This window comes from Stomoxys calcitrans, chromosome 4, assembly GCF_963082655.1.
Source record: "Stomoxys calcitrans chromosome 4, idStoCalc2.1, whole genome shotgun sequence".
Lineage (NCBI taxonomy): Eukaryota > Metazoa > Arthropoda > Insecta > Diptera > Muscidae > Stomoxys > Stomoxys calcitrans.
In genome coordinates, this window is record NC_081555.1 from 5,154,086 (window position 1) to 5,167,999 (window position 13,914).

The 13,914-nt window shown below is 40.7% G+C and overlaps 1 protein-coding gene across 1 annotated transcript in view; it reads left to right on the forward strand.

The window, feature by feature from the left end:
• LOC106082961 (TWiK family of potassium channels protein 18) overlaps positions 1–13,914 on the forward strand; it is a 221,478-nt gene that overhangs the window by 113,948 nt on the left and 93,616 nt on the right. The window contains exons 4-5 of the mRNA XM_059366847.1: positions 10,720–10,816; positions 11,025–11,154. Coding sequence (XP_059222830.1) covers positions 10,720–10,816; positions 11,025–11,154 — 227 coding nt within the window. The remainder of the gene's footprint in view (positions 1–10,719; positions 10,817–11,024; positions 11,155–13,914) is intronic.

Genomic DNA, 13,914 nt, shown 5'->3' on the forward strand with positions numbered 1-13,914 from the left:
CATCTTGGAGCCATCTGTGTAGATCGAGATCTCATCCTCCTCAAATACAGCATTCGCCCTCCATTCGTCCCTCTCAGGTAATCGAATCGCGAATGCCCCAAATCCAGTCGGCACTGGTGCCTGGTAGTCGGAGAGTTTCGAGGGCGGTAAGTCTCTTAACAGAATTTCTCTTGCGGCCACTGCAATGCGCAGACATCTGCCTGAAAGAACGTACACTCTTTCGGCAGTCTCAGAGACATACTGATATTGAGTGCAATCACTGTCCCTGACTCCATCTTGGAGCCATCTGTGTAGATCGAGGTCTCATCCTCCTCAAATACAGCATTCGCCCTCTATTCGTCCCTCTCAGGAAATCGAATCGCGAATGTCCCCACTCCAGTCGGCACTGGTGCCAGGTAGTCGGAGATCCTTCTCAGTCTACACTACGCATCCATAAGACCCCAAATCGAACTGTGGCCAAAACCATCCTAGTTCAGCATGCCGAGCTCGATGACCGACCAGTCAGTCCAGCAACCATCCACCGAGTTCCACCTCGCCATCGACGCCATCCTGGCCATCCCGTTTACTGTGTTCAGCAGCTCCACAAATGGCACGTAGCCAAGACCGATGACTGGTCGGCCAGTTTCAGAGACATACTGATATTGAGTGCATCATCATTGGAGCCATCTGTGAAGATCGAGGTCTCATCCTCCTCAAATACAGCATTCGCCCTCCATTTGTCCCTCTCAGGAAATCGAATCGCGAATGTCCCCAATCCAGTCGGCACTGGTGCCAGGTAGTCGGAGATCCTCCTCAGTCTCCTCCTCGAGGTCTCATCCTCCTCAAATCCTCCTCCTCAGGAAATCAAATCGCGAATGTCTCCACTCCAGCCGGCACTGGTGCCAGATAGTCGGAGATCCTCCTCAGTCTACCCTACGCATCCATAACACCCAAAATCGAACTATGGCCCCAACCATCCTCCTTTAGCATGCCGAGCTCCCTCAGCCTAAGCGCGACCCTGGCGACGCAGTTCCAAATATAGACCTCAATGGGCTGCATATCCAGCATCGCCTTCAGGCCTTCCTGTGGTGCGGATCTCAGTGCCCCTGTGACCCCGACGCAGGTCAGTCTCTGGACCCTCTCGAACTCCCTCGCATACGTCCTCTTTTCTACGGCATTCCACCACACCAGTGCACCATAGGCCAGTACTGGTCTCACGATGGTCGTATACATCCAATAAATCGTCTTGGGAGTTAACCCCCACTTCCTACCGAACATTCTCCTGCAGGATTAAATATCGCACAGTGTTTACGTCTTCTGTCCTCGATGTTACTCTTCCAGGATAGTTTCGAATCAAGGACTATGCCTTGACAGCCTCAGGGTGACCCCTTCCAAGGACGTAAGTTGTTGGGTATTTTAAAGCGATCTGAATGGTTTAACGGTACGAACTAGAATGCATTTTTCCTTCTACTGTTCCTGTGGTATCATAATAGACGAAAACGTTTAAGTGAGTCTGATTGCCACTTAAACCTAAGCTTCCTATAACGTTCAACATCAACGTTGAGTATTGGTCCTTAAGCTGATATAGCTCCCATTAAACCGATCTTTTGAATTTACTGCAACCTCTAGAGGGCGCAATCTGCAGCCTCTAGAGGGCGCCATTTTTATTTGGCTTAGGTTGAAATTTTTCATGACAATTTTTTCTAGGACTTCTAAAAGCTACATGAAATTTGGTTCGAATCTGTGTATAACCTGATATAGCTCCCATAAAAACCAATCTCCGCCCGAGTATGTCTGAGTATGGTCCGAATCGCTGATATAGCTCCCATTAAACCGACCTCTTGATTTTACTATAGCCTCTAGAGGGCGCAATTTAGTTTAGATTGACCCCGAAGCAGGCCAGTCTCTAGACCTTTTCGAACTTCCTCGACAACGTCCTCTTCTCTACGGCATTCCACCATACCGGTGCTCCATAGGCCAGTACTGGTTCACGATGGCAATAAAACATCTTGGGGGTAACCCCCCACTTCTTACTGAACATCCTCTTGCAGAACAGTTTCGAATCGAGAACTATGTCTAGGTATTTCGCCTCCTCCGACAGCCGCAGGGTGACCCCGTCCAAGGACATAAGTTGTTGGGTATCTAAAGCGATCTGAATGGTCCAACGGTAAGAACTAAAATACAGGAGAAGGAAAATCCTGTTCCTGTGGTATCAAAATAGAGGAGAACGTCTAAGTGAGTCTAAACCACTTTAACCTAACCTTTCTAAAACGTCCAATATTTACGTTGAGCATGATCTGAATTCGTCCTTAATCTGATTAAGCTTCCATTAAACCGATCTCTTGACTTTACTGCACCCTCTAGAGGGCGCAATCTGCAGTCTCTAGAGGGCGCAATTTTTATTCGGTTTAGGTTGCAATTTTTCATGACCATTTTTTCTTGGACTTCTAAAAGCTACATTTAATTTGGTTGGAATCTGTCCATAACCTGATATAGCTCCCATATAAACCAATCTCCGTCCGAGTATGGTCCGCATCGCTGATATAGCTTCCATTAAACCGATATCTTGATTTTGCTGCAGCATCTAGAGGGCGCAATCTGCAACGTCTAGAGGTCGCAATTTGGTTTAAGTTGACATTTTTCATGACGATTTCTTCTAGGACTTCTAAAAGCTACATTAAATTGGGTTCGAATCTGTCTATAACCTGATATAGCTCCCATATAACCAATCTCCGTCCGAGTATGTCTGAGTATGGTCCGAATAGCTGATATAGCTCCCATTAAACTGATCTCTTGATTTTGCGCAGCCTCTAGAGGGCGCAATCTGCAACCTCTAGAGGGCGCAATCTGCAACCTCTAGAGGGCGCAATTTGGTTTAGTTTGACATTTTTCATGATGATTTCTTCTAGGACGTCTAAAAGCTACATAACCTGATATAGCTCCCATATAAAATAATCTGCTGATATTACTCCCTGAGCCCCTTATTCTTCACTATGGCAATTTATCATTTACCTATCATTCCCTTCTTTGGTCCTTGCGTTTGGCCATCTCGGGCAATTGACTTTTAGCAATTGGCAATTAAAATTTTCCATCCGAGTTTTTCTGAGTATGTTTCAAATCGCTGATATAGCTCCCATTAAACTGATCTCTTGATTTTGCCGCAGCCTCTAGAGGGCGCAATCTGCAATCTCTAGAGGGCGCAATTTGGTTTAGGTTGACATTTTTCATGACGATTTCTTCAAGGACTTGTAAAAGCTACATAGCCTGATATGGCTTCCATATTAACCATTCTCCTGATATTACTCCCTGAGCTTCTTACTCTTCACTATGGCAATTTTTCATTTACATTCCCTTCTTTGATCCTTGCGTTTGGCCATCTCGGGCAATTGACTTTTAGCAATTGGCAATCAAAATTCTTGCATCGCTTTAAAAACGCTATAAGATGTGCTTTACCAAAATTCATATATAACAAGAATTGGCGTTTAACAAAATTCCATGAAGTTTTCGATTTATTTGCTGCTGCTGAGCTCAGAAAATTTTGTCAAAGATAATGATGGCAAAGTAGAATCTTGCCGGGAGTCTTTTGTTTCGTTAAACGATATTTGTGTGTGTGTGTTTTTTTTTTGGAAGTTTCTTCTGCTCTATCTGCAGCACTTAAAGTTTTAAGCTCAAGAGATTGAGTGAGCTGCATGTATTTAAAATGCACAAAGTACAAAATGGGAAAATAACAAAGACAGCAATTCGGGCGCAATAAATTTGCATTACTAAACAATATCAACATTTAAGTTTGTGTTTGTTGCTGTTGCATCAGAGTCTGAGGCTGATGCTGTCGCTGTTGTTTTCGTTGCATTCGTTTTTGACTATGTTGATTTATTTGTATCTATGTGTTTCAGTCTATACATATCCCTTAGCTTAGCAAGTGTGTGAGTGTCTCTCTCTTACACACACACACACACTTTTCATGTGTGCTTGTATTTGTTAGTTTGTGTAAATTTTGATTGAGCCAACAACAATCGACAAATTTAGCATGAAAAATCAGAATATAAACAAGGATTTTGTTGTGCATTTGCATAATGCCATTTGCATGCAACTGCGGCTGCTGTTGCACGGCCAGGGCTAGGTTTGCCAGAGCAAGGCCATGTACAGCACCAGCTTGAGAGCAGGTGATTGCGCTATGCACCATAACTGAGTTGGGGAATTCCCAGTTTTGGTTGCCGCCAATACATTTGCCCCATTGCAAGCCATGTCTTCTCTTGGGGCTTACTAACTATGAGCTTGAGCGATGATAAGCCTCTGTTTCCTCCCCCCCCCCCTTTTGGGGCTTTCTATGGCAATAATTGCAATTACCAACTACCGCTATAACTAGAGAGTCCTATCGCTTGCTCCAATTGCTAATGACTTTAAACACGCTCCATGTGCTTGTGTGTGTGTGTGCATGAGTTGAGTATATTGCAATCAAGCCTTGCTTGCTGCTATGTTAGCTTTGCCCCACTAGTGGGTGAGCGGTGGGAGGAAGCAGATCCTTTGAATTCAATATCCTTTTGTTATGCACATTGATGCCTTATTGTTTTGTGTTTTTCCTTTACAATTGATTGCATTTGAATTTAAATTTATTTACGTTTATTTTGCTATTGCACCACAACATACCATGGCAGCATGGCAGCATGGCCGAATGCATGCATAGAATAAATAATCCACTTGGCAACCTCGTATTACATATGCAGATTTTTACCCTCCACTTAGCCTGCAGGAACCACAAATCGAACCTACTGCCTTGTTTTTCTTCCATTTTGGAAACACAAAGGCAAGGTAGAACAAATGTAAGGTAAAGAAGAAGAGCAGGTCACTAAATCAATAAGTTCATTTGTAATTGTTTATTGAAGAATAAGCAGCAAACAGTCGAAATCGTTTGAGAGCAGTATATTCTGTAAAATTTATAAGATGTTGTTATTGTTGTTGCTTGCTTGTGTACTTCTTGAAAATGCAATAAAGAGCCCATGTTTACCTTTCTACTGCAGAATATCAATTCCTTTGAATGTAGTTTTGTATGTTCGGCTCTGCCACATAATAAGTTTGAGTACATGACAATCATACAATAAAAGTTAGTTTTTCACATTCTCTGGCCTTTTCTCCATTCTTGGAAACCCAAGCTGATCTTCTTGCTGGATATGCATATTTCATACTTGTTGGCGTTTTAAGGATTATTCGAAATTTCCCAGAGCTGGCATCGGTGGGAGCTACTTAAGATATGCAGGTTAACATGAATAGTAACCAAACGCCATGGGGAATGGACATCAAGATGGTTGAATAGATAGCTGGTATCAATGACGAATTGTGTCATGAATAAAGAACAGTTTGAAGGACAAAGTCGTTGAGAATGAGCAAAATGAAATGAAGATTAAACAACATCGAAACAAGTTCTATAGGGGACAAAAAAACTTTGACAATATATTCTTAATCAACAAACAAGAGATTTTAAAAGGATGGGATTAAAAATTTAGATTTTGAGCAAATATTCCATAAAAAGAAAAAAAATTCTATAAAAAAAATTTTGATAATTAAAAACAAGTAAAATCGTGCCAAGTTTGGCCGGGCCGAATGTTATATACCCTCGAGTTCTTTTCCCAAAATCTCTTTTTAGGCAAACAAAGGATAAAAGAAAAGAATTGCTATTGGGTTGCCCAAAAAGTAATTGCGGATTTTTCATATAGTCGGCGTTGAAAATTTTTTTCACAGCTTGGGACTCTGTAATTGCATTCTTTCTACTGTCAATTATCAGCTGTTACTTTTAGCTTGCTTTAGAAAAAAAGTAAAAAAAAAAGTATATTTGATTAAAGTTCATTCTAAGTTTTATTAAAAATGCATTTATTTTCTTTAAAAAATTCCGCAATTACTAGAGCTATATCAAGTGGTGGTCCGATTCGGACCATAATTGATTTGAATGTTGGAGACCATAGTAGAAGTCATTGTATAAAATTTCAGTAAGAATTGCGCCCTTAAGGAGCTCAAGAAGTAAAATAGAGAGATCGGTTTATATAGACCGATTCGGACAATATTTCACACGTATGTTTAAGGTAATGGGAAAAGCCGTTGTACAAAATCAGCCAAATCGGATAATAATAACGCCCTCTGGAGGCTCAAGAAGTCAAGCTCCCAGATTGGTTTATATGGCAGCTATATCAGATTATGGATCGATTTGAACCATATTTGGCAAAAGTCATGACAAAACACGTCATGCGAAATTTCAGCCAAATCGGATAAGAATTGCGCCCTCTAGTGGCTCAAGAAGTCAGGATTCAAGATCAGCTTATATGGATAATAATAACGCCCTCTGGAGGCTCAAGAAGTCAAGCTCCCAGATTGGTTTATATGGCAGCTATATCAGATTATGGATCGATTTGAACCATATTTGGTAAAAGTCATGACAAAACATGTCATGCGAAATTTCAGTCAAATCGGATAAGAATTGCGCCCTCTAGTGGCTCAAGAAGTCAAAATTCAAGATCAGCTTATATGGCAGCTATATCAGGTTATGGACCGATTTAGACCATACTTTGCACAGTTTTTGGAAGTCATGTAGCAAAACACGTCGTGCAAAATTTCAGCCAAATCGGATAGAAATTGCGGCCTCTAGACGCTCAAGAAGGGAAACGATCGGGACAATATGGGTATCAAATGAAAGGTATTGAAGAATAGGTAGAATACGAATATGGTATTGAAGTTTGGGTCTAAGTATCAAACAGACATAGTGGAAATTCATGTCAATATGAGGCTCAAATGCAAGGTATTCAGGAGTAGATTGTGAATCTGGCATACAAAATCAGATCGAAGTGTAGGGGGTCACCCTTAAAAACGCCTCAAATAGGCATATCAACCATCATGACTATATGGGACTCGTTTCTTTGTATGTTCCGTAGATTCAAAAACGGCTGAACCGGATTTCTTAAAATATTCACATAAGATTACCAGAGCGGTAAAACGTGCCTCCTGGAAGCGTTTCTGCAAAATTTCAGCCAAATCGGATAAGAATTGCGCCCTCTAGAGGCTGAAGAAATCAAGATTCAAGATCAGTTTTTATGATAGCTGCCATATAAGGTTAACGTGCCTCCTGGAGCGGTAAAACGTGCCTCCTGCGAACAAATCAAAAGCGTTAATGACGCCGCCAAGATAAAAAAGTTTCTCTCAAAAACCCTTGTCCAAACTGAAATTTTAGTAGACGACATGGGAGTGGGAGCAGAGACAAAGAAGGACATGTTGAGGCTTTTGATGGAAACCCATTTTCCATAGGATTCGACGGGACTCACGGAGACACCGGAATCTTGGAATAATGACGTCGATCGAAAGTTTATAATTACGGAATTTATGGTGAAGGAGCAGCTTCAAACCATTTAAGTCACCCGGACCTGATGGAATATTTCCGGCGTTACTACAGAAAGAGGTAGACTATCTGGCGCCTCATCTGGCCAATAGGACTTGCATATATTCTGAAAGCCTGGCAGAAGGCAAGGGTGGTGTTTATACCCAAACCCGGCAAGGCAAGACCCATGAGCCTTACGTCCTTTCTACTCAAAACCATGGAACGTATTGTGGACACCATGATAAAGAATAAGACATCCAGCGAACTGCTCAAATACAAACAGCATGCCTATGTCAAGGGAAAGTCGATAGAGACTGCCCTGCACGAGGTTGTGCATAAAAAAGAAAAATCCTCCGATGCCAAAACGTACACCCTGGAAGTATGCATTGACATCGAGGGGGCTTTTAACAATGTGCAGACTGAGAAACCGATTCAATCCTTAGACTAGTACAGGGTGGACCCGGTCCTTAGGATAAACTATATGCTAAGGAACTATAAGGGAGAAAGTGGCACAAGGCACGCCCCAGGGAGGCATTTTATCGCCACTCCTATGGATGACCACCATAAATGACCTATTGCGGATGCTGACTGAGGAGGGATTTGAACTCCTGAGAAAGCTCACAGATGTTGGGCACTATGTAGACGGTCCGTAGGCTCGAAATGGGGCCTGAATCCGAGGTTCGTCCCCTCTCGTTCTACAGGAGCGTGATTAGACTAATGCTTACAAACGCCTCATTAGTTTAGTGGACTGCTAAGGAGAAAAACTGCAACATAAGGACCATACAACAGGTTCAGAGAACATGTTTTACTTGGCTTAGGCGGAGCAATGAGGACCGCGTTCACTATGGCACTGGAGACTATTCTAGATATCCGACCCATAGACATACAGGGATGGGAGAATGGATTGAGGATGGGAGTAGCTCATGCCATCGCGATATAATCGAGGCGACTATAGGAAAACTGGAAGGAAGGGAAGAGGTTTCCGATCAGATACTTGAGATAAACCTTGAAGTCGAGCGCGAAGCACTGCTTCACCCTAAAACACTCCCCAAACTGAACTTCATTTCCGACATTGGCAACATCAACGGTATTTAGGAGTAAAGAAGGAATTTGATATCTATTTTCAGGGCAAAATGCCGGTGGGCGCCCCATCCCCAAAGCACCCTCCAACCGGTTTACATTTACCGAGCATGGCAATATGGGGCTCAAATTAAAGGGATTTGGGAGTGAATCCCAAATGTTATATTGATATTTGAATCGAAATGTCTGAGGTGCCATCCCTCGCCTAAAAAGGACTTCTCATTGCCCTAATTTTCAAAAAACCAGATCTCGGAGATTGGCAACGCGATTCGTTCGAAATTTTTGGGCTACAGTGGCACGAATTCGATATCCACATTCAGGGCGAGGGTGGGGATACACCCTTAAAAAACATTAGAGAGTTAAAGAAGGCGCAGCGGAGCGGGCCCGGATCGGATAGTCTTTTTATATATAAAAATCAATTTGTGTTTGTTTGTAGGTTTGTTTGTTTGTGTGTTCCTTATAGACTCGTAAACGGCTGAACCGATTTTCTTGAAATTTTCCCTGATGGTGCATAATGATCCCGTGGTGAAAATAGGGTACTACATTTTTTGATATCTGAAGGGAGAGCGGACCCTCCCCCTTACTCTAATTTGCAGAAACGCCAGATCTCGGGGATGGGTGGTGCTATTTAAGCGAAATTTTTTATGATCTCTTATAGTACCCTATAAGTAAAAATTTGGTATCCAAATTTCGGATAGGGTACCTAGGGGGCCGCCCCACCCCCAAAACCTGCAATAAATATAAATAGACCAATCACAACAATATGGGACTCAAATGAAAGGTATTTAAGATTAGCAAACGTATATGACATCCAATTGTCGGACCAAGTGTTTGGGGGACCACCCCAACCCCCAAAACACCCCTAAATCTGACATATTTACCCACCATGACAATATGGGATTCAAATAAAAGGTATGTGCGAGTAAAATAGGAATCTGATATCCAAATTTGGGACCATGTTTCTGGGGGTCCACCCCTTCCCCAAAACACCCCTCAAACAGGACTTATTTACTGACCATGGCAATATGGGGCTTAAATAAAAGGTATTTGAGTGTAGAATACGAATCTGATATCCAGATGTGGGACCACGTGTTTGAGGGGGCGCCCAATCCCGAGAACATCCCCCAAAACCCAAAGGGGACAAATTTACGACCATAGCAATATGGGGCTCAAATGAAAGGTCTTTGGAAGTAAATCACGAATCTGGTATCAATGTCCGGGAAAAGTGTTTATGGGACCATCCCCAAATTTTCTTTAGAAATAATATTTTGTAAAACTTTTTATAAATTTTTTCTATTTTTACAATTTTTTTTTTTAAATATAGTTAATTTATTTTTTTTGGGAAAAAAAATTAAAGAATGGCGATTTTTATTCTTTTTAAAAATATCCCGCCCAAAATATGGGAATTTATTTCCCTTTGTTTTCCAGCTTGAGGAGCATTGATTAACCCAAAAAGGAATTCATTTTGTCAGTTTTATATAAAAAAGTATCAAATTGAATAGATAATAATGGTGAGACTAACCACAATCTCTTGGGTAAAAAGTGTTAGGACTTTGTGTGAAATGATGCATCATTTGCCAAACAGAATTTCTTCGAATTGATGGCAGCACGTGCGGTTAATAGAGCAGGACATTTATAGATTATAATGAAAGGTGATTACTTGAGGGAGAGAGAAAATTTGGTTCCGACTAAAGTTAACAAGGAAGTAGTGGGGAATATGGTTTGGGACGCAGCAGCTATTTCTGAGAACAATTATACGAATTTGTGGGCAAGACTGATTGATGAGGACATTTTTCTGGTTGTATAATGACAAGTGTATTAAACTCATGGTCTTTTTTTGCAACTAAATATACACGGGGGTAATTGGAAACCAGCTGCTTTAATTTCCAAAGGGACATATAGATTGATGAACATCGTGTTGTAGGGTGGGGCGGAAGGGACAACATCACTTTTTTTCATAATATATTGCCTATAAGATACATCAAATGGCTGATGAGTTTTTATTTTTCCCTGCACTATGGCATCATTTACCTTAAATCTTGATTTTTCCTTGATGGCAGCACAAATTCTGCACGAGTATTTGGTCTCCTCTCCTCCGTATTGTCAGGTTAATCCAGTCATCATACTAGCAACTTTCTTTTATAGGCCAGCGTTTTGTTTGCCATTACGCATAATTCCCCTCTTACTGCTGGGCTGGGCAATTTTTTTTGAATTAAGTACATGTTGACACTTTTCTAAATCTTTGTTACACCATAACAACAATTTCTAATTTGTTTGTGCTGTCATTTTCGTTTTATTTTTAGAACGGTTGATCGCCTGTGGTCGATAACAGAAGATTTGAATATTTTGTATAAAGAAAATTGGACCCGCTTGGCAGCTCAGGAGGTGCAACATTTTCAGGTAAGTGTCAGCCGTGTCATTCAGCAACTCACACCATCACCACCCCCCACATAACTTTGCCATGCGACACCAGCCAACGCAAAAATAAATGTTTACTGTCTCCAAGCTTAGATGAGCCTTTAAATAACGAAAAACAAAAAAAAAATGTTTACATTGCTGATGCTAATGTTTGAGTTTGTCTCATTGTGTGTGCGTTTCTTCTTCACAGGATACTTTGCTGCGCACCGTACGCAGTCAATCGAAGGTACATCAGACCGGTGTGCCCATGAATCCGCCCTCACATAAATGGACTTATGCCTCAGCGTTTCTGTACTCGCTGACGCTGATAACAACAATAGGTAAGTCGACAGTATTTGCTTTTTTTCCAAGTGTTTTCCTAAGCAGACAAGGGAAATAAAAGCCAAAACAAATTTAAAAGTCTCACAATGTCATTTCTTCTGCTACAAAAATGCAGAAAAGTGGTCCTTAAGGATTTTTGTGTTTCCTTCTTCCATGTTTTTTTTTGTTTTTAGGTTTTGGTGAGAGCAACATTGCCTTCAATGATGTGAAAGTATTTTTCTATTAAATGCCAGAATATCCTATTAATAATTTGTTTCACATGTCAAAATGCCTTAATGATAGCTATCAATATATCTGGGGTGTTTTTGTTTTGCCGCTTCTGCATCCATTGACAGCAATTTCAATTTAAAGAAAATATAAAACCCATCCACCCCACCTCCAAAACTCGCAAAGCTTCATCGACTTTGGGTAATGTTTTTTCGATGAGTAAGGGAATACAACTGGGAATATTTTCAATGGGAATCCTTAGAGTACAGCGGAATTTGAAGAATTAATAGAAACTATTGATATAATTTCCATCGAGTACGACAATATAATCGTAGCTGGTGATTTTAATAGCAACTTGCTTGTTGAGCGCTGTCTTGCCGACTCAATGCAAACCCTAGGGCTACTTCCTGTGAATGATTCCGCACCAACTCACTTCACAAGAAGTAACGCGAGTCTGCTAGATGTGTTCTTTGTCAGCCATTTGTCCAAAATATCTCTCTACAATCAGCTAGATGCCCCCGCATTCTCCAAGCATGATTTGCTTTTCGTCACATACCACTTCGAAATTAATCCCACTGTTTGTACATCGACATATCGCGACTTCAAAAACATTGACTGGCCACTTCTGCATCAAAGTTTAGATGAAGTACCTTGGGAAGAGATTTTCTATATGGAAGGTGTTGACGAACAAGTTTCCTTCCTAAATCATAACCTTTGCTCAATTTACGACACATGCGTTCCTGTCAAAGTCATTTATACTAACAGAAAACAACAGCCATGGTTTACTCCTGAAATCAAGCACTTGATCAGCGTTCGAAATTTGGCATATAAAAGATGGAAACGTTATAGACTGCCTACACTGTATGACACGTTTAAATCCGCTAGAAGAGATGTGCTCAAAAAGACTAACGAGTCCAAAAAGCAGTACTATAAAAGGAAATTCGAAAATGCAATTGATAGTAAGCGAAAATGGAAAGAAATAAGGAACATCGGAATTGGATCGAAATCCAATACCAACACTGATTGTCTTTCTATCTCTGACCTAGATGAGATAAATGAAAACTTTTTGAAAATAAATACTGTGGACCCTGGCACAAACACTTATTCTAATATTTCTACAGCACAGATTGAAGACACATTCTCGTTTAGATGTGTTAGTCCCGAAGAAGTCTTACAAAGTTTTGCAACCATAAAGTCTGACGCAATGGGATTTGATGGCATACATCCTAGATTTGCCAAATTGGTACTGCCGAAAATACTTCCATTTGTTACACACATTTATAACAACATTCTTACAAAGTCAACGTTCCCAACAGACTGGAAATTGGCAAAAATTATACCGATACCCAAACAGAATTCAGAGTTCCGTCCGATTGCTATCCTGCCGTTTTTCTCTAAAGCTTTGGAACGTATTATAAATACTCAAATAGATGCCTTCCTGAGTTTCAGAGGTCTTTTGAATGATAGACAATCTGGTTTTCGAACAAAAAGAAACTGCTCTACTGTATTAATTGACGTTGTGGAAGAATTGAGACAAAATATGGATAATAATATGGTATCATTTCTGGTTTTACTGGACCACAGTAAAGCCTTTGACACAGTGAACCATGATATTCTTATCTCGAAGCTTGACAGACTTTTCTTTTTCTCCAAACCGGCCTGTAAACTGATTTCATCATACATTACCGGACGCCGTCAATCCGTCAATGTCGGTGATACAACATCTGCGGCACTTGATGTACCTAGAGGTGTTCCGCAGGGCTCTATCCTTGGTCCCTTACTTTTTTCTGTATACATAAATGATCTACCTGATATTCCAATGCATTGTAATGTGCAAATGTACGCTGACGATGTTCAGCTTTTCTCCAGCGCTAAACCAAATTGCGTACAATCATGTATAAATAATATTAATTGCGATCTGAATGAAATCCAGAACTGGGCGAGTAAAAATAGTCTCTGTCTAAATCCGTCAAAAACTAAACTGATGAAAATTTTAAAACGATCAACCACCCAGATTCCTCCTGTAAGAGCTACTTTGAACAACTCGGTAATAGAAACTGTTGATACATCCTGCAACCTTGGTGTAATATTCAATTCCAAACTGACTTGGACTAATCATATAAACAAAGCTGTTGGTAAAGTTCAAGGAATGCTGCGAAGTTTGTGGTCTGTGCGGACTTCTACACCTTTTCAAGTACGTATGCTTTTAGCGAAATCTTACCTTATACCTACTCTACTTTATGGATGTGAAATTTTCGCAAATTGTGATTCGAGAGACTTCAACAAACTAAAAGTAAGCTACAATAACATTGCTCGCTACATATTTAATAAGAAAAGGAGAGACCGAATTTCTCAATTCGCCCACAAAATATTCGACATTAGTTTCGAAAACCTCCTCAAAGCGAAATGCGTTATTTTACTGCAAAAAATAATCTATCTTAAGCAGCCAAAATATCTTTATGATCATCTCCATTTTGCTCGATCTGGCAGAGGACTAAAAATCATTCTACCACGCTTCCGAACCTCAAACTCTGAAAAACAATTTTTAATCA